This window comes from Pangasianodon hypophthalmus, chromosome 23 (assembly GCF_027358585.1).
Source record: "Pangasianodon hypophthalmus isolate fPanHyp1 chromosome 23, fPanHyp1.pri, whole genome shotgun sequence".
NCBI classification, from domain to species: Eukaryota; Metazoa; Chordata; class Actinopteri; order Siluriformes; family Pangasiidae; genus Pangasianodon; species Pangasianodon hypophthalmus.
The window spans coordinates 19,467,453-19,495,010 of NC_069732.1; the positions used below are offsets into that span (position 1 = coordinate 19,467,453).

Here is a 27,558-nt window from a genome sequence, read left to right on the forward strand (position 1 = left end):
TAGGATGTAGGATGCCGATTCGGACTCAACCCGGTCAGGACCAATCGCAAACCAGAACCAGCAAGAAGGGATATGACGTCACAGAGTCCCGCACCGATATGTTGACCACCAGGGAAGCTGTCATTCTCATGTTTTGCTAACAGAACCCTTTAGCTAATTGAGAAACCGCTTTCCGTCGGCAGACATGGACCAGAGGTACACTATTAATTTACTAAATAAATGAGTTTAGTTTGCTGCTCTTGAATAAGCGCCTTTGCTCTGTGGCTAACGCTAGCTAGCTTGTTAGCTCCGTCATACTGGGCGATGACACAGCGCAGGACACGCAGCTGTTCCTCATTACCGTGCAGCGCTCGAGCTGTTGTTTGCTCCCCATAACGAGCTGTGTCTCGTGCACACCGCATCACTCCACACCGCACTCCATACCGCGTCACTCCACACCGCACTCCACACCGCATCACTCCACACCGCACTCCATACCGCGTCACTCCACACCGCACTCCACACCGCATCACTCCACACCGCACTCCACACCGCACTCCATACCGCGGCACTCCACACCGCATCACTCCACACCGCATCACTCCACACCGCACTCCATACCGCGTCACTCCACACCGCACTCCATACCGCGTCACTCCACACCGCACTCCACACCGCACTCCACACCGCACTCCACACCGCACTCCATACCGCGGCACTCCACACCGCACTCCACACCGCAATCCATACCGCGTCACTCCACACCGCACTCCACACCGCGTCACTCCACACCGCACTCCACACCGCACTCCATACCGCGGCACTCCACACCGCATCACTCCACACCGCATCACTCCACACCGCACTCCATACCGCGTCACTCCACACCGCACTCCACACCGCGTCACTCCACACCGCACTCCACACCACACTCCATACCGCGGCACTCCACACCGCATCACTCCACACCGCATCACTCCACACCGCACTCCATACCGCGTCACTCCACACCGCACTCCATACCGCGTCACTCCACACCGCACTCCACACCGCATCACTCCACACCGCACTCCACACCGCACTCCATACCGCGGCACTCCACACCGCATCACTCCACACCGCACTCCATACCGCGTCACTCCACACCGCACTCCATACCGCGTCACTCCACACCGCACTCCACACCGCATCACTCCACACCGCACTCCACACCGCAATCCATACCGCGTCACTCCATACCGCATCACTCCACACCGCATCACTCCACACCGCACTCCATACCGCGTCACTCCACACTGCACTCCACACCGCATCACTCCACACCGCACTCCACACCGCAATCCATACCGCGTCACTCCATACCGCATCACTCCACACCGCATCACTCCACACCGCACTCCATACCGCGTCACTCCACACCGCACTCCACACCGCATCACTCCACACCGCACTCCACACCGCAATCCATACCGTGTCACTCCATACCGCATCACTCCACACCGCATCACTCCACACCGCACTCCATACCGCGTCACTCCACACTGCACTCCACACCGCAATCCATACCGCGTCACTCCATCCCGCGTCACTCCACACCGCACTCCACACCGCACTCCACACCGCATCACTCCACACCGCACTCCACACCGCAATCCATACCGCGTCACTCCATACCGCATCACTCCACACCGCATCACTCCACACCACACTCCACACCGCGTCACTCCACACCGCATCACTCCACACCACACTCCACACCGCGTCACTCCACACCACACTCCACACTGCATCACTCCACACCGCATCACTCCATACCGCACGCCATACCACACTCCATACCGCACGCCATACCACACTCCACACCGCATCACTCCACACCGCATCACTCCACACCGCATCACTCCATACCACACTCCATACCGCACTCCATACCGCGTCACTCCACACCACACTCCATACCACGTCACTCCACACCGCATCACTCCACACCACACTCCACACCACGCTCCATACTGCGTCACTCCACACCGCATCACTCCATACTGCACTCCACACTGCACTCCACACTGCACTCCACACTGCACACCATACTGCACTCCATACTGCACTCCACACTGCACTCCACACTGCACACCATACTGCACACCACACCGCACTCCACACCACATCACTCCACACTTCTGTGCACTTGCGGACCAGCTGACGTGTGCACCTTGGCCTTAATCTTGGGAATGTTTGGATGTACACTGTCTGTCTCTGGTTTAATTTAGTAGTAGTTCCTCTATGTACAGTCGTATCAGAGTGGTATGGTCCGTGTGATCATAGTTAGCCTACTAATGAAAAACATGATCATCATCGTATAAGTCTAATGCAAAAATTTAATCATCTAAGACCAGTTCCAGATCAGATCAAGTTGTACAGATTTCTGTCAGATTCTGCATTAGACACCTCCCTAAGCGTCATGTCTGATCTCCTCTGCTCAGGGATGTCATGACATACCTGAAAGACTTGCTTGTTACAGTCACTCTCAGTCACGTTCAGTGAAAGTGTTGGAGGTCTGTGTGTCTGTGGCATGTGGTGTGAGTTACATAATAATGTTTCTTTAGTAGAATATGGATGATATGCTATAACACAGCTATAATATACTTATATACAACTATAATACTCAGAAACAGATTATTGAAAGGTCATACCAAGAGAAACCCTCCCTGATGATAATTTACTTTGTGAAAATAGGAGAAATAACTACTCCAGAGAACATACATTCAGCGAGTGTGCACCTGTACACCTGGCCCTTCGTGCAATATCATACTCAAACCAGCAACAACCAAACCATGGATAAAGTCACTGAGATCACAGTTTCCCTCATTCTGAGGTTTGACGTGAATATTAACTGAAGCTCTTGACCTGTATCTGCAAGAATTTCTGCGTTGTGCTACTGCCTGATTGGCTGATTAGATAAATGAGCAGGTGTACAGGTGTTCCTATTAAAATGGCAGATGAGTGTATATAAGAGTTGGAAAAAACAAAACTGATAATAGAAAATATAATGTTTGACCAGAATAAGAAGCTCCAGCATTTTACAGTAGCTCAAAATCAGTATTATTTGTATAATTATCTCTTTAACTCCTTGGAAATTCTAACTCTTCCGGACAGTAGGCTGAGAAAAAGGCTGAGAAAGCTGAATGCTAGGACAACAACCCAATATCTGTCACTGACAACAAGCGATTCCAATGCAATGAAGACAATAAAATGTCAGAAGTGAACAAAACCCTCAGTCCGAGGTAGCTCTCTAATGTAGTTCATTTAAATCAGCTAGCTAACATTATAAAGAACGAGTACAAGAGCATTAGTGAGGTCAGGCGCTGATGTTGGGATGTCGAGGAGGTCTGGGGTTCGGTCGGTGTTCCAGTTCATCCCAAAGGTGTTCAGTGGGGTTGAGGTCAGGGCTCTGTGCAGGACACTCGAGTTCTTCCACTCCAACCTTCACACACCATGTCTTCATGGAGCTCGCTTTGTGCACAGGGGCATTGTCATGCTGGAACAGGGTTTGGGCCTCGTAGTTCCAGTGAAGAGAAACTGTAAAGCTACAGCACACAGAGACGTTCTATACAACTGTGTGCTTCAGACTTTGTGGTAACAGTTTGGGGAAGAACCACATATGGGTGTGATGGTCAGGGGTGCACATTTTTTGGCTATAGTGTCTGTAAATATATCCCTAGTGCTCTGTGTTTTCAGATTTGGTTTTCTCTCCTTCCTTTTTTTTGTGTATGTAGGTAGATAATTAGCCACATATGTTTATGATGTCATCAGCCAGTGACACAGCAGTATCTCCAGGTGGAGGCGGAAGATCAGTCATGGAGATGTCGAACTTCGCCCATGTGATCTTCCAGAATGTGGGGAAGAGCTTTCTGCCTCAGGCAGCACTGGAGTGCCACTACACGCTCACACCTTTCATCACCCCCCACCCCAAAGACTGGGTTGGCATCTTCAAGGTTAGCATGTACACACACACACACACACACACACACACACTAAGAGCTTCCTGGGCACTCCATATCAAAACCAGGCTTGTTTTGTCAGTGTCAGACGGAGGCATGCATGCACACATCTTTGGAGCCGTGCTTCTGTAATTTGCACGTACAGTAGATCAAACTGAATAACACTTAGCATAAAGTTTCCTTCTGAAATCCCCAAGTATATTTCTGATTTTCATAGTAACATTTTTTTTTTTCCATTTTATACAGTACTGTGCAAAAGTCTTAGTCACATGTAAAGAAATGCTGTAGAGTAAAGACGCCTTCAAAAATAATGAAATTAAACGTTTCTACATTTAAAAAATCCTATAAAGAGCAGTAAACAGTAATAAATGACACAAAGTCAATATTTGGTGGGATGATCCTTCACTTTAAAATAAAGCAGTATCTGAGGTGGAGTGTGTGCAGTTTTATAAGGAAATGAGCTGGAAGTGTTACTGAGCATCTTGCAGAAGCAGCCACAGTTCTTCTGGAGACTTTGACTGTCGACTCGCTTCTTATTTCTGCAGCGAAACCCAGCAGCCTTCATTATGTTTTTATCTGAAAAGTGTCTCTTATGGAATCTGCTGCTTTCTTTACTGACATACAAACATTTTTCTGTAACATTTCATTTTGTGCTGGAAAACTAATGTTTGGAATCTAAAATGTTTTGTACTGAATCAATAATGTAGAAGTCAGAAAATAAACATCTATAACAAAATTTGTACTAAAAAAACGGGTGCCTAAGACTTTTGCACAGTACTGTACATCTTCAGGTCATGTTTGAAATCATTCTATCATCATCATCATCATAAGAGAGCAATCTGAAAAGCACAGATACACTCTCTCTCTCTCTCTCTCTCTCTCTCTCTCTCTCTCTCTCTCTCTCTGACACGTTTGTTTCTAACACAATGCAAGTGTGAACTTAATCTTGCATTACAGCTGGCAACGGTTTTTGGTATCTCCACCCCTTTCCCCCATTTCTCATCTTCGCCTTCTCTCTCTATGCCCCAGTCCCACATTCATTAAGGCATTTAATCGTACAAGTACTTAAATTGAAATAGATGAGTGGAAACTTGGCATCTTGTGAGGTTAAAGCCACAGTTTATAGACAGTGTAAAAACTAACTTCAAATCAACCAGATCTAACAGAGCTGGGATAAGACTAGAGGTTAATGGGAGGAAAAGTGATTTGGAAATACATGGTTAATCCACACAGTATTAGTCTTTTGATGGTTAGCTTTGAGCTGGGTCACTCAGTTTACAGGGTGTGTGTATGCATTTGTGTGTATTTGTGTTTTTTCCTTGTTGCAGGTGGCAGGCATTTCCTATGAGAGTTAATTGAGTGTTAGAAGGAGCAGACTCCAGTGGCCTGGACTACATTTTGTAGATGTTCCTTGTTCTCATATAAATTTCTTTTGGCACTAGTTTACCCCTAGCTTAGTCACTGTTCTTACTCTTCCTTGTTTGTTCTTCATGGAGAATGTTTAATCAGACTATTTCTTGCATTTAATAAGCTTTCTTCTCTTATGAGGAAAAAAGGGCATTTGGGAAAGGTCAGTTAAGGTTGTGCACATTATAAAAAGAGAAATATTCTTATTGTAATTGTAAGATATAACAATTTAGGGTGGTACAATACCTACAAACCAACCCCGACCCAACAGCAGTGACACAACCCTGACTGTGAATTTCTGTTACTGGACTGCCAAGTGACTCACAGTAGCTCAGGAACATCATTTATTTATTCATTTGTCAGCAATCGCTGTATCCTGGTCAAGGTTGTGGTGGATCCGGAGACTGTCCCGGGAACACCGGGTGCGAGCTGAGAATACACCGTAGATGGGACTCCAGTCCATTGAATTACACACACATTTACACATTCATTCACACCAAGAGTAGGCAATCCACCTACCAGCATGTTTTGGGAAGTGGGAGGAAACTGGAATACCCAGAGAAAACCCACATGGCTAGGGGGACAACATGCGAAAGCCTTAATGGACAATAACCTGAGTTTGGGACCCTGGAGCTGTAAGGTGGCAGTGCTACCCATTGTGCCACAGGAACATTATATTATACAGTATGTTTTTCTCTGTCTCAGTATATACAGTCAGGTCCAGAAATATTTGTACATTGTTATTGTTAATGTAGCTGTCTATCACACTATATTGGAGGTGAAATTAAATAATGAATGTCCAGACTGTACATCCATATCGGGTGAACAAATTGCAGGAATTACAGGGACCAAAATTGACTGGACAAACTAACAGGATCATAAATTAAATTGTCATTTTTACTACTTGGTTGCAAATCCTTTGTAGTCAGAAACTGCCTGAAATCTGGAACCCACAGACATCACGGGTTTCTTCCCTGGTGATGTTCTGCCAGTGTATTATCAATCATACAGGTACCTACATAGCCTGGGTGTACACACACACACACACACACACACTGCACATTCTGCAGATGTGCTTGTTGTTCATGTTGCTGAGTAGGCCACTGGCTCCCCCAAGTGGTAGTGATCCCATCCCATCCCATCTTATTCCTTGTTCCTGGGCTATATTTTGATAACTGTATTTTGTGTAGATTTATTGATCTTATTTGTTTGTTTCTGCTTATATTATATTCAAAATATAGGTTAACATATTACACTGGATTATAAAGAACTAAGGTTTGATATAAGACCTAAACATGGCTATAAATTATTTTATGAACTCATTAAAGTATAAAAATAAGTTATGTTAAATTCAAGTGTAAAAGTAATTTAAGGCCAAATGTGCATTTTAAACCAGATTCTTTCCTTTGTGACAATATTGTTGTGTGTGAGCACGTATGAACATGTGTAATGAAAAGCTGCTGTATGTGGCGTGTCCAAATAGCCTCCTGTAGATACTGAACCTGCTGGAAGCAAAGATGGATCACATATGCATGTAACAGATCACATGCTATAAGACACATAAGCATAAAACTTATTAAAGCATGGGTAATTTGTGGGATGCCACAGATTTCCTTCTGGTAACACAAAAGAGCTGTATATAATCCAGCTGCATATCTCACTCATTCTCTCCGACTTGCTTATCTTCCTCTCCCAAAGATGAACAGACAGTATGTAATTAAGCTGTCACACACTTGTGGAATGTTCCTCACACACTTGATTGATAGTCACATCAACCCTCTTATTATTTTATTCATCATTTATCAGTCCTGTACCTACAAGCAAAGACTGTATGAAGCACACACGCACACATGCACACATGCACACACACTCCTGCTGTGTAATTATCCGGTTATTTACGCTTACAACTTTGCCCTGTTTCAGAAGAAAGCTGAATATTTTTCCATGAAACAGAATGATAGTCATGATATATTGTCAGCAGTGTAATGCAGTGTAAGTGCGTTCCTGTATTCATGCAGGCAGATTACTGTCAGTACAAAACTCAGTGTACATTCAAATGCATGCATGTGAAATATATGAGACAATGTGTTGACAGTGACTTATATTTGAGAAGTGTTTTCTACTTTTTCTTGAAAGTGCTTCTCAGGCATAATCATTCAAACACACACATGCACACACAAATTAGAATAACTTTACAAATATTTGCATTTCTTTTGTAGAGTATGCATAAAATGTAAAAATGTCACTATTTTCTCTTTTCTTCAACACACACACACACGTGCACCAACAATGAAAAAGACATACCTTTTAACAGCTGCTTAAAAGCTAAACGTTTCCATGCATCTGTCTGTGATATTTACAAGCTGTAAAACAGAATATGATAATAACACAGCTATAGCTAATGACATGTTTAACGTGGTTGCGTCTGATATGTAGAGTTTATATACGGTTGATATTGCCATTATTATACTCATTAAATTGATATATTACGTGATTACGATAACATGATAACATGGTTGTTAATGCCATTATTATTGGTCACTGTCCCTCTTTCTCTCTGTGCTTATTGCTTTCATTATAATATAATTCTATTGGGTTTTTTTAAGCCAGTGAGAGTTTAGTCTGTGTAATCTTCTGCAAGCTGGGAGGTAAGCATTAAACTAACATACATGGAGGAGCTTTTCCCCCCCCAAATCATTATATTAGGGCATTGATTTCGGGAGCTCTTGTAATTTTTCTCGTTCATATTGTGTGTATGTGTGGGTAGGTGGGTTGGAGCAGTGCACGAGACTACTACACTTTCCTGTGGTCTCCCATGCCCGAGAACTACACTGAAGGCTCCACTGTCCACAGGGTTCTTGTCTTCCAAGGTACACACAAACACTCACGCAATACAGTAGAGGGCTTGTGGTATACGCAGTGTGAGAGAATACAATTATAGAAAACTGACTAGCGTTCTTTTTTACGCCACTAGTGAATACGCTAAACCCACAAACAGTGTTACAAATGCATTCAGTAATTGTGTGTCTGTGCTACTGAGAGAGCTTTCCCAAAAGCCTTTTTTGCTTTTTGTAGCTAATCTTTGTAGCATTTTAATCTCACATTTTCCATACTGCTTGTTCAAGAGGTTGCCTCTTGACAGCACTGTCACTGTCTGGGTTCCCAGGTTACTATGTTCCCCGGAGCGATGGTGAATTTTATCAATTCTGTTATGTCACGCACATGGGTGAAATCAGAGGGGCCAGCACACCCTTCCAGTTCCGACCGGCCACCCCTACAGGGGAGGAGCTACTGACTGTGGAGGATGATGGGAATTCAGACATACTGGTGGTTACAACCAAAACCGGACTACTAGAGGTAAACTTACTTGTGTACACACGTGTTTGTCTTACTAGCCTTGTGAGGACTTTCCATTGATATAGTTATTAATACAAATAATTCATGCTATGCATACTCCTAAACTGAACTCTAACCTTAACCTCAGTAGACGTTTTGGCTCTTGGTTTTTTAAATAAAAGCAGTTTTTGTAAAAACAAAAACAAAAAACCTGCTTTCCTCACGGGGACCAGGCAAATGTCCTTACATGCCCCACAAGGTCAAACTGTCAGACACTTTATATTTATTTATCCCCACAAAGATATAAAAATATGTCCCCCTAAACAGACAGACAGTCACACACACGCACACACACACTCATAATAATACTTTTATGCCTCTGAGAATACAATATGCTTTCATTTTACCGCAATATATCATTTTACCACAAGGAGATCAGTGTGTGTGTGTCTCTGTCTGTCTGTGTGTGTAGCGGCGTGTGGAGGAAGTTCAGCAGGAATGCAAGGAGCTGCAAAAAGCTGTTTGTCTGCTCAAGCAAGAGAGAGACCAACTTAAAGAAGAACAGAGGCAACACAATCAGGTACAGACACACACACACACACACTTTGAGCAGTCTGTAACACACTGGTGATCACAAGTTCTCCACATCAAAGCCTCCCACTGCGTGCGTGTCTGAAGGAAGACTCACTGTCTCCATTTGTCTATATGTCTGCCAGTGAGTGCACACAGTGCACTCCCAAAAAGCACTTTAGTTTATCAGATAACGTGTGTGTGTATCTGTGTGTGTGACCTTTCTCTCAGTGAAGATTTAATGAGTGTGAGTGCACAGTGACTGGATGAGTAACTGAGAGAGAGAAGGGGGAATGGGGAGGAGGCTGTTGTTCAATGTGCCATGTTGACTGTAGAGAGAGAGTAAATGCAGTGTTATATATGAGACAGGAGTGAGTGTGTGATAGTTTGATAGCAAGTCACAAAACAGCTCACTGGAAAGGTGGCATCCAGCCCAGTACTAGAGACCTCGACAAAGTCATTGTAGGGAATCTAAACGCTTCGATGCTTCTATTAGTCACCTAAAGTGATATGATGGGACACTATGAATAAATAAAACTTAACCTCAGTTTTTTCCTGATAAGTTGACAAATAGTGATTTGGAGGATATGGTTTATATTCAGACTGTTATCGTCTCTTTATTTGTTTCTCTTTCTCTTCCTCCATGCATGGCTTTTTAATAAGGAGTAACACTTCAACAACGTCACTTTTTCTGTATGTTTCAAATACGTTTCCCTCCTTCACTCTTCTGTATTCGCTCTCTCTTCTTCACTCCTAGTCTCTTCCCTTCACCCACATGCTGCTACAATTTTCTTATTTACTCATGCTCTGTCTCTGTTCCTAAGCTTGAGTTAATACATAGCTTTATTGCTTTTAATGCTCTTTTAGTCATGTTCAGACTTTAGTGCTTCCTGTGGATATTCCACTACAAGGAACACCGAGTAATAAAAATGCTGGAGAAGCAGGATATGAGGGGAGCAGTATAGTGGTGTTGCGGCACCCCCTTGTGTCTCCTGTGTAATGGATTCAAAAGAGTGTGTGTGTGTGTGTGTGCATGTGTGTGGGTGGGTGCGTGTGTGTGTGCGTGCGTCTGTGCGTGCGTGTGCATGCATGTGTGTTTGTGTGTGTGCGTGTGTGCGTGCATGTGTGTGCGTCTGTGCGTGCGCACGCGTGTGTGCGTGCGTGTTTGTGTGTGTATGTCTGTGTGCGTGTCCAACATAAAAGGCATATAATATCCAATATAAAGCCTTTCACATCCCAGCCTGCTACACACATTCACTTAGTCATGTGCCGTACACACCAAAGAGTGTGTGTAGTTTGGTAGGTTTGTATATCAGACCAGTTCACTTTTACCAGTGAACATAGTTTCTCTTGTTGTAGTTATCATGAGAGCATAAGGGCGTTGTGTAGCTGCAAATTTTACAACATTTTTATAAGCGCTTTATACGCACATGTAGCAATGCTGAAAGTTAATCAGCAATAAAACACCACCAGTCACTAAACGCCTGCAGGAAGAATGTGTGTGTGTGTGTGTGTCAGATCCAGATGTTGCCAGATTCGGTTAAATATGGACATGTTTGAACAAAGTTAACTGAAAGCAGTACACTGCTCTTGACATCAAAAACATGTGAGCATTATGATCTGTTACATTAAGCACTACATGGAGTGTTGTGACTGGCACGACTGTTTCATTGACTGTTGGTATTTCCAATGGCAGGAGCGACAGCAAAGGCTGCGAGAGGAGAGAGAGAAAGCTCAAGCTGGAGTGAAACAGCTGGAGCAGGACCTGCTAGGAGTCACACAGAAAGCTGTGCTTAAAGAGACAGAGTTGGACTGGTAGGGAATACACACACACACACACACATACTAAGAGAATTTTTTTAAAATATATATACAGTATGCTTTTTGGTATGCAATTTAGTAGGCATATAAGTATATGATATACAGTTAGGTCCGGAAGTATTTGGACAATGACAGGGATTTTGTGATTATGCCTTTATACACCACCACAATGGATTTGAAATAAAACAATCAAGATGTGATCGAAGTGTAGACTTTCAGCTTTATTTTAAGAGGTTCCATAAAAATATGGCATTTAACATTTAGGAATTACAGCCATTTTAAACAAAGTACCTCCATTTTCAGGGGATCAAAGCTATTTGGACAAAGTGACATAATTGTAAATATAACCATAATTTTAATACTTGAATGAAAATCCTTTGCAGTCAGTGACTGCCTGAAGTCTGGAGCCCATGTTCTCAAAACTCAGATTCTGAGTTTCCTCCCTGGAGATGCTTTGCCAGGCCTTCACTGCAGCCACCTTCAGTTGCTGCTTGTTTGTGGGTCTTTCTGCCTTCAGTCTTGTCTTCAGTAAGTGAAAAGCAGCTCTATTGGGTTGAGATCAGGCGACTGACTTGGCCATTGAAGAATATTCCATTTCTTTGCCTTCAAAAAGTCATGAGTTGCTTTCGCAGTATGTTTAGGGTCATTATCCACCTGCACTGTGAAGCAGCGTCCTATCAGTTTTGTAGCATTTGGCTGAATGTGAGCAGAGAGTATAGCCCTGTACACCTCAGAATTCATCTCGCTACATCTGTCAGCAGACACATCATCAATAAACACCAGCGAGCCCGTTCCATTGGCAGCCATACATGCCCATGTCGTAACACTGCCTCCACCATGTTTGACACATGATGTGGTATACTTTGGATCATGAGCTGTTCTTTTATTTCACCATATTTTTCTCTTCCCATCATTCTGGTACAAGTTAATCTTGGTTTCATCAGTCCAAAGAATCTTATTCCAGAACATGGGAGGCTTTGTTTTAGACGTTTTCTGGCAAAGTCTAATCTGGTTTTCCTGTTCTTGAATGTTACCAGTGGTTTGCACCTTGTTGTAAACCCTCTGTATTTACATTCATGAATGTAGATTTTACTCTTGATTGTAGATTTTGACAATGATACGCCTACCTTCTCCAGAGTGTTCTTGACTTCTGGTGATGTTGTGAAGGGGTTTTTCTTCACCAAGGAAAGGATTCTGCAATCATCCACTTTAGTTGTCTTCAGTGGTCTTCCAGGCCTTTCGATGTTGTTGAGCTCACCAGTGCTTTCTTTCTTTTTAAGAATGTACCCAACTGTTGATTTGGCCACACCTAAGGTTTTTGCTATCTCTCTTATAGATTTATGTTGTTTTTTTCAGCCTAATGATGGCCTCCTTCACTTGCATTGAGATCTCCTTGGACTTCATATTGGTAGCTCTAGCCGAACAGCTGCCAAATGCCAACTCAATACCTAATATTGAGTCGTGGCCTAATGGTTAGAGTCTCGGACTTGTAACCCGAAGGTGAACCTGAAGGTCTTGGGTTCAAGTCTCAGGTCCGGCAGGGATTGTAGGTGGGGGGAGTGAATGACCAGCGCTCTCTCCCACCCTCAATACCACAACTGAGGTGAGACCCTTGAGCAAGGCACCGAACCCCCAACTGCTTCCCGGGCACTGCAGCAAAAAAAGGCTGCCCACTGCTCCGGGTGTGTGTTCACAGTGTGTGTGTGTGTTCACTACTGTGTGTGTGTGTGTGTGTGTGTTCACAGTGTGTGTGTGTGCACTTGGATGGGTTAAATGCAGAGCACAAATTCCGAGTATGGGTCACCATACTTGGCCACAAGTCACTTCACTTCACTGTAATTCCTAAATGGTAAATGGCATATTTTTATGGAACCTCTTAAAGTAAAGCTGAAAGTCTACACTTCAATCACATCTTGATTGTTTTATTTCAAATCCACTGTGGTGGTGTATAAAGGCAAAATCACAAAAACTCTGTCATTGTCCAAATACTTCTGGACCTGACTGTATGTACTACGTAATAGTATACTGTACACACATCCAAATCAGGTGAACGGTTTTGGTCCCTTTGTAAAGGACCAAAAGTAATAGGAGGGACATAATCATTTAAAGTAAACTGTAACGTTTATTACTTGGTTGCAAATCCTTTGCAGTAAATGACGGCCTGAAGTCTGGAGACATCAGTAGATGCTGGGTTTCCTCCCTGATGAAGCTCTGCCAGGTCTTTACTGCAGCTGTCTTCACTTCCTGTTTGTTCTCATGGTGTTTTTACCTTCAGCAAGTGAAATGCAGCTCAGTTGGATTCAGCTCAGCTGATTGACTCGGCCATTGCAGAACACTCCACTTCTTTACCTTAAATAAGCATTGGGTTGCTTTTGAAGTACGCTTCAGGTCATTGTCCATCTGCACTGTGAAGCTCCATCCACTGAGTGTTGAAGCATTTGTGTGAATGTGAGCAGATAATATCGCCCTGTACACTTCAGAATTCATCCTGCTGCTTCAGTCAGCAGTCACATCATCAATAAACACAAGAGAACCAGTTCCACTGGCAGCCGTACACGCCCACGCCATAAGATGAGGTGGTACGCTTCAGATCATGAACAGTTCCTTCCCTTCTCCATATTCTTCTCTTCCCATCATTCTGCTACAAGTTCATCTTTGTCTCGTCTCTCCATAACCATGTTGTTCCAGAAATGTACAGGATTTTTCTAATCTGGTCTTCCTGTTTTTGAGGCTTACTAGTGGTGTACATTTTGTGGTAAAACCTCTGTATTTACTCTGGTGAAGGCTTCTCTTGATTGTTGGCTTTGACACAGATACACCAACCTCCTGAGTGTGAACTTCATCTGGCCAACTGTTGTCAAGGGGTTTTTCTTCACAAGAGAAATAATTCCCCTGTCATCCACCACCATTTTTTTTAATTCCTACACTGTTCACCTGATTTGGAAATACTATAAATATCCTCATATTAAAGCAGAAAGATTGCACTTTGAGTTTATATTCATTATTTAATTACAACTTCAATATACTGTGGTAGACAGCTAAAATAACAATAACTCTGTCTAAATATTTATGGACCTGAGTGTGTGTGTATGTGTGTGTGTGTGTGTGTGTGTGTGTGTGTGTATATATATATATATATATATATATATATATATATATATATATATATATATATATATATATATATATATATATGTGTGTGTGTATGTATAGATAGATATATGTATTTGTGTACAACTACTTTGTAACTTGGTTGTGTGTGCATATGTTGTGCAGCCTGAGAAGCAAGTTACAAAAGGTGACCATGGAGAGGGATAATTTGGAAATTCAGCTCAAAAACGAGAGAGATGAAAGGGAGCTGTACAAAGTGAGTACTACACTTACTAAGTGTTTGTGATTCTCACATGTATAGCATGTCAGTGCATTATGCCCTGTCTCAAATGTTGCACTTGTGGTCTCATACCTGGAAGGTCCGAAAGAGTGTAGGGGGTCCCATATGTAATTTAGGGCTTCATTAGGATGCTCATGAGCGCTTTCTGTGCACCTTTACTGCACCCTTTGTCGCGTTGTTCACGTTGAAGCAGCAGTCAGTGTGAGCTTTTACAATTTTTGTTTTGGTGAAGGGATTGATGATTTTTCTGTCCAGATACTGCCCATCTGTATGTATATATTTTGCTTTGCAGTTGATAAGTCACACCTGTGAGCGTGTGTGTGGGCATTTATCTTTTTGTGTGTAGTCTCACATGCGCAGTGCTGAGCTGGAAAACACTAAGCTGAGTGCAGAGCTGCAGATGCTGAAGGCAGTGGAGCTGAACCGAGAGGTCACCATCTCACAGTACCAAGAAGAGATACACAGACTCCGCACAGAAAGAAGCGCACACCCTGTAGATCCAGTATGACACACACACACACACAAGCTATAGGTCTGTACACAGTATGAGTTGTTAGTCCTCTGCTGATTTGCACTAGCTCTAGTTTGCACCCACAAACAGAGTTATACACCATGCAACACAATTTTATCAAAGACAGGAAGGACTAACTAGAAATAATTAATTTGCTCTAAATGAACAAATTAGTGCTTAATTAACTAACAAATTGGTTTAAAACTTGTTCAGCCAGTTGATCTTTTAATTAACGTCATAACATCATAGACAGGATACTGGTCATGTATTAATAATACTAGTTTAACACACAATAATCAATCTTTTTTATTATTATATTTTGAGCCCTCATCACACTCAGAGTTTTACAGAAGATAACCAAATGCACCTTCATGCACTCAAATTAAAGCAATTATGACAAGCAAAACTTATACACACAGTACTTTCAAGGTGCACATTGGTCAATGCTTACCCTCTGTATTTCCACAAGGATGACTGCAATGTGTGTGTGTGTGTGTGTGTGTGTGTGTGTGTGTGTGCGCCTGTAGAATGTACTAGAGCAGTTGCGTCAGGTGAAGGAGCAGCTTGAGGCCACGTACCAGCGAGCAGCCATGCTGGATTCTGAGCTACATGAGGCGTCCAGTGAGCATGAACGCACCAAAGCAGAGCTTCAGCGTGTCAGTCAAGAGGCTGAGATTATCCGGGCCAGCTTAGCCGATGCCCAGAAGGAGTGCAGAATCACCCAGAACCAGCTATATGAGCTGAGGAGCCAAACGTTACAGAAAACGGTAATTAGACAGATAGAACAGGTTTTGGTAGCACAGTGAAGAGCCTTGCCTTCGAAATTAGCCATCACAGAACTTCATTAACACCCATACATTTTTTTTTGTGGCTGTTTTTTCAAATGTAAAGGCTTAAAATAAAATACACCATAGTGTATACAAAACCTTTGTTTTTAAAATTCACTAACTGTGCATATTGTGCTGTTAGTATCTTGTTAGAAACTAGTGCCACTGCAATGAAAGCAAATTGTGTTGTCTCATTATTACTGAGAAGAACTCTTGCTAACAAATAAAACATACTATACTGTTGTAATCAGCAAATGAACTTCGAATGAATGAAATTAGGTTTTCTTCAATAGCTTACAGTAGCTGCTTTATCCTGGTCACAGTGCACCCCGAGCCTATCTCACAAACACTGGGTGTGAGCCGCATGGGACACCAGCCCATTGCAGGGCACCATGCACACACGCACACACATACACACACACACACACACACACACTCAATCACGCAGTCATTTGTGGGAGGAAACCAGAGAACCTGGAGGAAGCCCACACAGACATGGGGAGAACTTGCAGAAACTCCATACAGACATTAACTTGAGCTCAGAATCGAACCAGGGACACCCCTCCAGTACAGTCCCTGAGACACCCAGCTCATCGTGGCCCAGCACCTTATTAAGACACTATATATACAGAGACAACTCTATTGGAAAGAGCAGTGATAGGCTGAGTATTGCCCCCCACATCTCCCGGAAATCAACTCTGACAACGCAGTATGATTACAACTGTTTTTAAAATCACTTCACAGGAGAGGGCAGAACCAGTCTCAGAGCTAGAGGCTGAACTTCAGAAGGAGGTGGAAGAGCTGAAGTTGAGACTGCAGATGGCTGCTGAGCACTACAAGGAGAAGTACAGAGAGTGCCAGCGGCTGCGCAGACAAGTCACCAAACTTACACAGAAGCAGGAAACGCAGCAGGAGGTGTGTGTGCATGTGTGTGTGTGTGTGTGTGTGTGTTGTTTAACATATCACTGTTGGCCTTTAAAAAGACTTTTTAGACAATCAGAAACGCAATTAACTTACTTCTGTGTTAAGTGCATCGTGTACATTTGTTTTTGCAGGACTGCAACAGGAATGATGCATCTACAGACACCACCCAGGAGCCGAACATGATGGACGCAGAGTTACCGGCTACAAGTGTGCACGTTCATACCCTTACTGTGTGAGCTGTGGTGCTATAATTATAATTTTGACTGCATTGTGATCCATATGCTCTCTTGTGTTGCAGAAAAGAAGCCTGAGATTCAGGAGTGTGCTGAGATAAAAACAAAAGAAGAAAGGGAAGAGGGAGAGGGAGAAAAAACAGAAGCAAGCAAGGATGAGCAACAAGAGGAAGGGGAGGAGACTAGTATATCAGTAGAGGCGGAGCTTGCTCAGATGGAGGAGAGGTGGAGAGAGCAGTGTGTCATCAACGACAATTTAAAACTACTGCTGGCCGATGAAGAGCAACGCTTTAAGGTACATCATACACACACATTTCACTTTGCGTGCACACAAAATTAAACTCGAGTGTGTTCAGTTGATCCGGGGTCATTTTTTCTTTCTGACTCACAGTAATATCTTGTTTCTGTGTGACCTGGGTGTGGATATGTATATGTGTCTGTGGGTAGAAGTAAGAAGTCGTAAAACACTGGATTGACTGAGTCGAAGAGAGACCAGATCGTAAAGGGCTGCCCTTGCCTGAGTGCTTAGACAAAGCAGGAGATAACATCAAAGGCTGTAGTTTATTATTTGCAGCCTGTTTAAACATACACATATGCACACACACACACACACGCACACACAAGAGAGAGAAAGATTAGCACACAGTAAACTGAGACATGAAGTCTCTTTTCTCTTTTAGGATGAGAGAACTTACGTAAACCAAACCAGGTCGTCAGAATCACCTCAGGTACATGTGCTGTATGTAGTAAGGCTTTGTTCAGTCCAGTAATCATTCCAAATGAATGCAGCTATTTTAGTAAAAAGTGTTGCAATGTTTACATGTTCAATAATTACCATTATTAATTAATTATTTAATTACCATTAAAAATGCACAAATAAAAATACCAGAAAGTCAGGCAAAAAGCACAAAAAGACTCGAGGAATAAAATGATATCAGTGGCGCTGTCCATCATATTTCTGCAATATGATTATAATATTGTCCATTTCACAATACAGTCTCCAAATACAAACTGAAAAAAGAACAAATGGTGTGATCCATTAACAGTTTTATGTTCAGATGATTTAAATGCACTATAATAAGTCTTGTGATCTACAGTATCTGATAGAACCTTTCAGAGAGGGAGCTGCTAGTGTTGGTCAGTTTACAAGCTTATATACTAAAATCAAAATCTAAACAAATTAGTCATTTAATTTACCTTGACCTTGTCCAGGATAAAGCAGTTAGTGATGATGAATGAGAATGAAAGCAGTAAAAGCACCATATACACTCTCAGGTTAATAAACATGGCCTTTCTTTCTTCTGTGTGCTTCCTATCTGACCATATGCTTCCACCCACAAGAAAGTAAAAAACACTCACTCCCACGACTCTTTTGTTTGTTCCTGCAGGATCCCAGACCCGATGCACACCTCTACTTACTTTACCTTTGTGAAGTTTGTCTACATTAAATATATCAAACACATGAACTCTATTGTGCTATTAATCTCAGACAGCAGCCATTTAGGATTGTTCATGATTCAGTCTTAGTGACTTAGGAGTCCTCTGGATTGCCTGTAAGTTTTTCAGGGTTAGGAGATTTTACAAGTGAAAAAATACTTTGTGAATGACTCTTGAGAAATAATAATAGAATTTTTATTCTGTTTATCACATCAATTGCTATGCCTTCAACATTGGACAAGTAACCCAAAGCAGTTATGGTTAGACACTGAGGACAGCATAATTCAATAATTCGACATTAAGAGCATTCCCTCCATAGACAACACTATCAAACCACTCTATTATGGAACAGTCCAATGTTTTTAATCAACAACAGACCCATTCTCAGCATGGAGTGAGAGAGGAGTAACCAGCCTGGGACAGCTATTTCAGACAAAAACACAGCATACCCACTTGCTAACTTTCAGTAAATACTGCTCACAGAAAATAACAGCTAACATTAGAGACTTCAATAATCATATTCCACACCTCTGTTCAAAATTCAACTGCCTTGAACTCCAGACACTGTATATATGAAACATCCAAGCACACCACAGTATCTCTTCCAGTTGAGAAATGGACCACATATTTAAAACAACCATAGGAGCCTGATTGGTAAAGCATATGCACAAGCCCTTTCTCTATGACCAGCAAATCGAAGCTTCAGTTTAAACAATATCAAATCCTAAATAGAACCCACAGTACAACCCAAAAACTGCACTGTATGGGATTTAGACAGAGTAATACATATTAACGCTGCTCAGCATCGACAGATGATTACTGTCATGCCTTCTGGTTGTGTCCTTACATCAGTCATTTTGGTCGGAGGTCATGGACAGGCTGTCTGTAATCCTGGGCCTTGGCGTACCACAATGCCACACTGTAGCACTAATGACATTTCTTCGTTATCAGTACCCAACCATCTCAGATCCTCTACAGTAATAGCACTCACCATTGCTGAAAAGATTTTAATATTTCACTGGAAAGACAGAACCCACATTTCTATAAAACACTGGCTTAATCTCCTGGTAGATCACTTTACCCTGGAAGGAATCACAGCAACTGTAAAAAAAAAAAAAAATAACAATAACTCTGTTCAGGACACCTGCTCACATTTCTTACAGTAGAACCCAAGAACTTAAGAACTTAAGAACTAAAGAACTCAAGAACTAATTCCTCTTTCCAAAATTTCTCTTGGTGAACTATGTATACATGTAATTTGTTTGAAACTATCCTCATCTTTAATTATTGATGGTCACAGTGTGCATTTGTCTTTCATTTTCTTTCTTTCTCCATTAGTTAAAGTGGATGTCATCATAAAGTTAATGTCTTTTTTCTTTTTGTGCTACGCTATTTTTTTCTTTCCTCGCTCACTTCTTGCTCTCCTCTGTTGCAGCTTTGTGTGAAGAACAAAAATGATAATAAATCGACACTTACAATTATCTGAATTTCATCCAGTGAAAAAGAAATGATTAATATTAGGATTAACAAACTCATTTTAAAAGAGTTTCTCCTAAATTGGCAGTTAGGTGCTCCATTTAGATTCAGAATGTTTGTGAATATGGCACCTAATGTATTTCAAATACAGAAGATAGTATGCAGTGCCTATAATGTAAGTATTTGCACTGGCTTAAATGGCTGATTATTAGAGTTCACTTTGGTTTGTAGCTCATCTGCAGTTAATGGAATACATTGTTATTGTACATAACCGATAGGACGCTGCTGACTGGAGGGACCTGTACTTCTTTTTTAGTCTCATAAGAGGCTATGACACTGCTGCTTCCTCCAGGGATTATAAACACTTTTTTTTTATTAATGACAGTTTGCATTGTGTGTATCTGTTTCAATGTGTGTTTATAGGCACAGTTAGCTGAGAAGGATCGAGAGGTCTTTTCTTTGAGAGAGAGTCTAGCTGAGGTGATGAAAGAAAAGGGGAAGTTGGAAGAGGTAAGAGTATTTATAAAACATATATAAAACACTGGCCATAGTCGCATTAATACCTTAAAATGCTAAAGCAATCCTAATTTCTTTTCTAAAATCCAAGTATTCACCGATTTTTATTGTAATATTTCAGTCTTTTTTGCCTCATTAGCCACTGGTAAAGCTGTTAGATATATTTGCTCTGTTCCAAAAGCCTAACACTGCTGTATTTGAATTCAAATGATGAAATAAAATGAGAAGTACTTTCATTAGACTCTGTTGGAGCAGCCGTTAGAAGCTAAATGCCACCACCAGCTCCCTTATTACCTACAGCACTTGTGTTAAATGTTAACTGGAGGAATAATTCCTCTAATCATGATCCCCAGTTCTCAGGTTAAATGGAGCGTGACAGAGGGAGAAAAGAGAGAAAGAGACTTCACCACACCAGAGATACATGGAGACTTAACTTTTTTTATTTGCTCTTTAATCAGAGTCGGCTGCTTCTTCTGAGCTTAAAAACGCTACTGTTAAAGTCCTTAAATAATGGAGGCCCAGATGTTGGATTCCTCTGAATCGGTTTCAGGACTGGCTTCTGGGGAGCCTGTGGGGCCTTAAGCAAGTGTGTTCATAAGAAACGTTTCATTTTTAATATACTTACATGTATAGTTGATTTGATGATTAGAGTTATTCAGTTGTATGTGTATTCAGATTTTTGTGAAATTGCTATTATTCCATTTTCAAAATTTCAGCATACTTTGCTTGTTGTGGAGTAAGCAAAGCCACACCGAGTTGCAAGAAAAATGGGCCATTCAACAGAAGCGTACCGACCTTTCCCATGTTTGCAATAGGAACAAGAGGTCTCAAGTTCTGCAGTGCAAAGAAAACTATTTTGTTTGTTATTCTAGTAGGTGATAATAACTGAGGTTTTTTTTTTTCAGTTTTTATAATAGTTTGTTTGTAATGCTGATAGTGATTATGTTGAACACTATATTCTCTTACAATGCCCTGCTAGTCTTTTGCTGTCTATAGGCACTTGTGGATGGTTTGGGGAATTGGGCTCATGTATATGTGAATTGCTTTGAGAACAAAACAAAGTAAATACTGAATACTAGTTAAAACATTTTCAGCAAACTATCACAAAACAGGAATTTTCATCAAAACAATTTCCTTCCTTCTGAAAAATCAGTGAAGTTTTCCTTTTTTTATTTAATCCAAAGCACACAAACTCAAGTCAAGGTATTTTCAGCTTCTGTTATCTATAGTTTCTGTAGTGAACTTTGCCTTTGGCTGCAAGAGAAAGAACAACGATGGTCTCTTTAGTTGACTGGTTTCTCATGTTTTCCCACCTGGCTGGATTGAGGTGGGTGGAACTGCTTTTGAGGTAATTCTATGTACAGATCAGAGTTACATTTACATCAGCGATCAGCTCCTTAATCCCAGCAACAGAAACTGAAGTGACTTCCAGGTCAGTCAGCCTCTTTGGGCAACCATGGAGGAAAATATGCAAAATGCTAAAAATAAATAAATAAATAAAGTGCTAGCTAGATGTGTTAGCTATCATTTTCAGCATTTTTCATACACCATTTTAACACAGGAGGAGTGGTCCAACTTAACAGTAGTTCCAGGACAGGAATGATTTGATGATCATACTCTTCAGCAATCTGTCTGTGAAAGGTAAAAGTGTTACTAACTGCCCTGCTAATTATTTGGGACAGTAGGCAGTTAAATGCTTAGATAGTAAAGAAACAGTAACCATCCAGTGCTGTTAATCTGATCCTGTGTTAATCAGTGTAGCTTTTAAAGCCAGCTGCACACAGGAAGCTGTACACACTTGGCCCTGCTGATAATGTTTCTGACTTTCAGGAGCTGCGGTCACGTGCAGGCAGAGAGGAAGGTGCTTGTGGACAGAGGTCAGAGGTCAGGGAACCTGTGATGTTGCGTTATCCTCTGCCCTACCCTCACGACTCTCCCCCTCTTCCCTTGGTGCCCCAGCAACCTGCTGAGCTGCAGTATGGAAACCCTTACTGTGAACAGAACACACGCGGTGCGTATCGACTGCTTAGTGCTGGGCTCATATTAAAAGGCGGTGTAACTACTCAATACATGATTCAGGATTACAGATTTAAAATATTAATGTTGTTATTTTTGTCTTCCATTCCTATGAAGTAAATTTGTGTTTTGTCTATCCTAGATGGTGCAGATGGAGCATTGTCACCACAGCAAAGTTGCCGCCCCCCTCCGGTAGCCCCACCTCCGTGGGTGGGTCCTGTGGTGTGCAGCCAGCCACTGCGCAGTCTCAGTCCTCCTGACGGCCTGGAGAATCCTGCGGAGGAGCGGCCCAACGTGAGAAGACTTTTTTAAAAATATTACATTTTCTGTGATCACTGAGATTTTAGGGCCACTCTTGTTTGTACATCTGCAATCCTTCCTTTCCAATGTCACATTTTCTCCTTTTTTCCTTCTCTCTTTCTCTCCCTTATCCTCTGTCTTGCTCTTTCAGGCTAGACATTTTAGGTCAAAGGGGAGCGCTAGAATGGCTAATTTGCATAATACCACAATTAAGGCATTTCCTCTTCAGCTCATTAGTGGATCAGAGTGACGAGGGCAGAGTCTCGTTAGCGAGCATGGCTGACGTGGTCTGTACTAATTGGTTGAGGTGTTGGCCTGTGCTCGGCAAGGGTGCCATTCTACCATGACCTGTTTCTCTTCCTCTCTCATTTGCTGCATTAAAGGCCCATTAACCTTTGCAGGGAACCAGCTGTGTGCAGACAGCTGTGGCTTTTAGGAGAAAGTGTGTGTGTGGGTGTGTGTATGAGATCATTGCTTTTAAGTCTCATTAAAGAGAAGCAGCAGTTATATGAAGACTGACATTGAGTGTATGTGTCAACAGGAAGTGAAGGGGAGTGGGTGTGTGTTGTGTGTGTGTGTGTGTGTGTGTGTGTGTGTGTGTGTGAGTGTGTGTTAATCAGGGCTGTTGTCTTGTAACAGGGAGGTGATGGTGAAGCTCCTGCAGTCTGTGATCATCAAAGTCCAGAATCCAATGAGAGCGGCTCCAGCTTTTGCTTTGACACTAGGTAACGTACACTTGCTCAGAATACTCCACCTCACATTGCTGTCTTCAGCTTTGGGAAAGTGTTTTATGTTCATTAGCATGATCTTATTGAAACTGAGAGAAACTAATATTATTTTGCAATAATATTATAAAGTATGTTTTTATTGTAAATGTTTGATTTCTCAAAGCAAAAACTCTTTTGTTTCCACATAAAAGTTCATTAACAAAAATGAAATTAGCGTATTCTGCCATCCCAAACAAAACATACGCACCTGCTAGGCCTGTCACAGTTACTACACACTCGCCTAATTGCACTCAGGATTACTCGTTAGATTCCACAGGCATGTTTCCATGTAAATATCTATAGCATAACACCTGTAGTCAATCATGACATTCGTACTTAATCCGTTTCCTCCCTTTTCCATCATACACCCCCTGAAATGCTGTGCACCATCATACAATTACTGGCCACTTTAATAGGAACACCTGTACCGCGCTCATTCATGTGGTTGTCCGACTGGAAATATATCACCTGGTCTTTTTGAATCTGTAAGTGTCCAGTTTTGGCTGAACCTGTGCCCACTGTAGCCCAGTTTTGCATTCTGAGATGCTTTTCTGCTCACCACGGTGGTATAGAGCGGTTATTTGAGTTACTATGTCCTTCCTGTGAGCTGCAACCAGTCAGGTCATTCTCCTCTGATCTCTCTCATCAACAAGGTGCTTCTGTTCACAGAACTGCTGCTCACTGGATTTTTTCTTTTTTTTTTTGCACCATGTTTGTTGTTTTTGGCACATGATACCAAGTTTCCTAGTGAAAGCTTTCTCATTAGCCACTCAAGGACCTAAAACAGGGTGCAACTTATCTGAAACATTGTTAGGACCAAGGACCTCTCTTTTGTCTTCATTTAGCCTAAGGAAATTAAAACACATCCAGTTCTTAGCAGGTTTAAATAGCCTAAGTTGTTAATTTTGACTGATAAATATAACTGTCATTGGCATAAAAATGAAAGGAAATATTAAAACGTTGTATTTAAAAAAACTTAGGGAAAGTATTATAAAGAGAAAATAAAATGGCCCCTTGTATGGACCCTAAAACTCCATATTAAATGTCAGTCATAGATGAAGTCTTATGACAGTTGAAGACTGTGAAAAGTCGATCTGATAGATAAGATGAGAACCATTTGAGTGCAGTCCCTGATACACGACCCATTCACAAAGCCCTTCTTTTACACAAGCACTTGACCTGTACCTGTATTTAGCAGTTTAGTTGAGAAACGTACATTGCATGTACACAGTGTGTGTTTACATAACCTTGTACTTTTTATATGAAAAAAGTACATTGGTTATTGTTTAGTAGTCTATTTGTGTATTTCAGTAAAAGTTGTCTATATTTTTATATATGTATATATTTTTAAGACATATTTAAATGTTTTTATTAGTATTTAAAAGACAACCAGAAATTAAATGCACTTCTTTTTTAACATGGATAAATGACTGTGTGTGTATTATTGCACTACTATTATGCTTATTTTTATATGAAAAAAGTGACTATAAAATAGAAAAGACAATTAAATTGTTAATTGTAATTATGTGTCTAACGATTAATAGCCAGGCTAGTGACCACAGTTTTAGTTAGAACGAAGTCAGACAGCAGTAGGTGATGTTTAAGGTTCTCTGTCCTGGTTTCCTCAAAGCTCTGTTACTGGCTTGAAATTCATCTGCAAACAACATTAAACATAAATGTTTCTTCAGCAACTGATTTTAATTCAATTGTTTAAAATTGTAGTTTATGAGTATGGAAAAGAAAGCTACTCAAAATCACATCAAGTTAGCTAAACAGTTAGCAGTATAGCAGAGACGATTGTAAACATCTCTGAATATGGTTTAAATATTCTCTCAGAAATACTGGTAGCCCATGTTCTGTGAACATTAAGTGTTGGAAAAGAATACTGCTAACATTTATGTGCAAAGCTTGAAAATTCTGATTCTTGTTTCTCCTCAGTTTACTCAGATTTATTCACAGTTCAATCAGAAGGAGTGTTTTCACCTTCTGGTCTTGTGGAATGAATAAAAATTAATGAGATTTTTGTTATCGAAAACACTAATTTGTAGATCACTCTGATTTACATTCATGCATCTAAAATCTGTGATCCATTCATACATGGATTTGTTACAGATAAGTTTGTATTTAGGCATTACAGTTATTTCATAAATGTGCATTAGCCCTACAAGGTCACCTACCAGTGTTTCAGTGTTAGTGTAATTTTACCAGTTTCAGCGTTAGTGTAATTTTACCAGTTTCAGCGTTAGTGTAATTTTACCAGTTTCAGCGTTAGTGTAATTTTACCAGTTTCAGCGTTAGTGTAATTTTACCAGTTTCAGCGTTAGTGTAATTTGCCTTTATTGGGAAGTTTGTTTCAACACCTGCATTTTAAGTCTTTAGCAACACTTCAGTGGTCATCTTGAAGTTCATTTTAATATGAGGTCATATTTTGTCATCCAGCAACAAGATCTTAAAATACACAAATGAGCTACACAAACTGCATTTTGACAGCATTTACATCTTTTAGCAGATTCACTTATGCAGAGCAAGACTTACCGAAAAAATATATCCCCATGTTATTACAGATTGGTCAGGGTCTAAGAATAAACCCTGTGAGAGAGGAGTTAGTCTGAGTAATAGTACAGCAAAGAAAAGACAGAACAAGCCAATGATGATGATGATGGTGATGATGATGATTAGGAAAGCCAGGAGAAGTTCATTCCACCACCCAGGAGCCAGCACTGACACTGCACGTCTCTCTCCGTGTTTCAGGACTGATGTTCATAAGCGCTGTCCTCTGTGTGAAGTCATTTTCCCACCACACTTCGAGCAGCGCAGTTTCGAGCGCCATGTTGAGTCTCACTGGAGGGAGTGTCCTGTGTGCAGTGAGCAATTCCCTCTGGACTGCCAGCAGCACCTCTATGAGAAACACGTTCTCACTCACTTTGATAGCAATGTGCTCAACTTCGACAACTTTGATTAGGAAAGGCATGACTCTGTAAAGCCATCAGGTTGCATCCTAATAGGATCTAAAGTGGAGGGGAGCGTAAATGCTTTGTTCGGCACTTTTTGATGATGTTACTTGCCTGTGTGCTAATTCCTGCATGTTTTTACATCACTAACATTTACCAATCAGAATTTTGAGATTTGCACATACACACAATACTGTCTCATAAAGACACGTTTTGTTGCTAAGTGTCAGGTACCGATCCTTTTATCATATTAGCCCTTTTCTTTCGGTACACTTTATTTATTCAGAATGCATTTAAAGCTGCTATGAGATTGGTTGCACTGTAAAATGATAGCTAATAGCTTTACATGTATAAATATAGAACCTATGAAGAGATGTCTGTTGATACTTACCATTTGCAATTCAGTGGATGTTTTCTGTATTTATGTTTTATTGATTTTATATGATGATTATGCAGGTCATGTTTAACATTTTGCTGTGTAATATGTAACAGCTTTGTTCTGTAGCTGGTCTTGTGATGTATGGCACCAGTTCCTGATTTCCCAGATGGACCATTTAGAAGTTGCATAATGTTGTGGTGGGAAAAGGCCATTCTTAGAAAGTGCTGACAAGATTTTCAGGATCTCATTCTGGAGTATATTAGGCCTCTGAAATGCCACTTCTTGTCCTGGCCAGACATAAAAGAAATCAAATAAAGCTCCTGATTTTAGTGTGCTAAGTTTGACATGCTTAAATGTTCACATATATTTGCAGATGAAAAACTATAACTGTGCACTACAGTCAAATGTCTTGAATGTTTTATCCTAGCAAGACAATAAAAATGGTGCTTTGAATTCTATAGAAACAACGTAGTGATGTTTCACCCGTTTCATTGGTGGTATCAGTCAACATTTTGGTTTTCTGTTCTACTTTTCCATTATGTTTAATGTATTAAAGTCATTATCAGGGATGAAACTTAAATAAATTTACAGTCTCTGTTTCTTAATTCATAGGAATTACACACATTAATTTCACACAAGGAGTGGTTTCATATGTAACCCACAATGTAACTATAAAATATAAGTAGAAAATCTATATTTCAGTTGCTCTGTCAATG

At 41.2% G+C, this 27,558-nt stretch overlaps 2 protein-coding genes across 3 annotated transcripts; both read left to right on the plus strand.

The window, feature by feature from the left end:
* On the plus strand, nt 1-27,534 carry tax1bp1a (Tax1 (human T-cell leukemia virus type I) binding protein 1a). 2 transcript variants are annotated; one of them, XM_034298376.2, is made up of 17 exons: nt 1-195; nt 3,756-3,974; nt 8,155-8,257; nt 8,554-8,744; nt 9,196-9,303; nt 10,990-11,108; nt 14,391-14,481; nt 14,852-15,007; nt 15,544-15,783; nt 16,588-16,758; nt 16,899-16,974; nt 17,066-17,295; nt 20,337-20,423; nt 22,260-22,440; nt 22,588-22,739; nt 23,385-23,470; nt 26,077-26,240. In XM_034298376.2, the coding sequence occupies exons 2-17, from the start codon at nt 3,774-3,776 to the stop codon at nt 26,090-26,092; spliced, it is 2,208 nt and encodes a 735-aa protein (XP_034154267.1). In that variant the 5' UTR covers nt 1-195; nt 3,756-3,773; the 3' UTR covers nt 26,093-26,240. The 2 variants fall into 2 exon arrangements, with proteins under 2 accessions (XP_034154267.1, XP_034154266.1); XM_034298375.2 differs by lacking the exon at nt 26,077-26,240 and adding an exon at nt 26,264-27,534 and having other exon boundaries at nt 2-195.
* Nucleotides 12-2,202, plus strand: LOC128317297 (uncharacterized protein DKFZp434B061-like). The gene is made up of 2 exons (XM_053228699.1): nt 12-33; nt 380-2,202. Exons 1-2 carry the CDS (start codon nt 12-14, stop codon nt 2,200-2,202), a joined length of 1,845 nt encoding a protein of 614 aa, XP_053084674.1.
* Nucleotides 27,535-27,558: the final 24 nt, after the last annotated feature.

Coding starts and splice junctions, on each gene's coding strand:
- LOC128317297 (XM_053228699.1), top strand. CDS start 12: ATGCCGATTCGGACTCAACCCG. Junction 34..379: donor GCCGATTCGGACTCAACCCG/GTCAGGACCAAT, acceptor CCCCATAACGAG/CTGTGTCTCGTGCACACCGC.
- tax1bp1a (XM_034298375.2), top strand. CDS start 3,774: ATGTTTATGATGTCATCAGCCAGTGACACAGCAGTATCTCCAGGTGGA. Junction 22,441..22,587: donor CTGTGAACAGAACACACGCG/GTGCGTATCGAC, acceptor TGTCTATCCTAG/ATGGTGCAGATGGAGCATTG. Junction 23,471..26,263: donor AGCTTTTGCTTTGACACTAG/GTAACGTACACT, acceptor TCCGTGTTTCAG/GACTGATGTTCATAAGCGCT.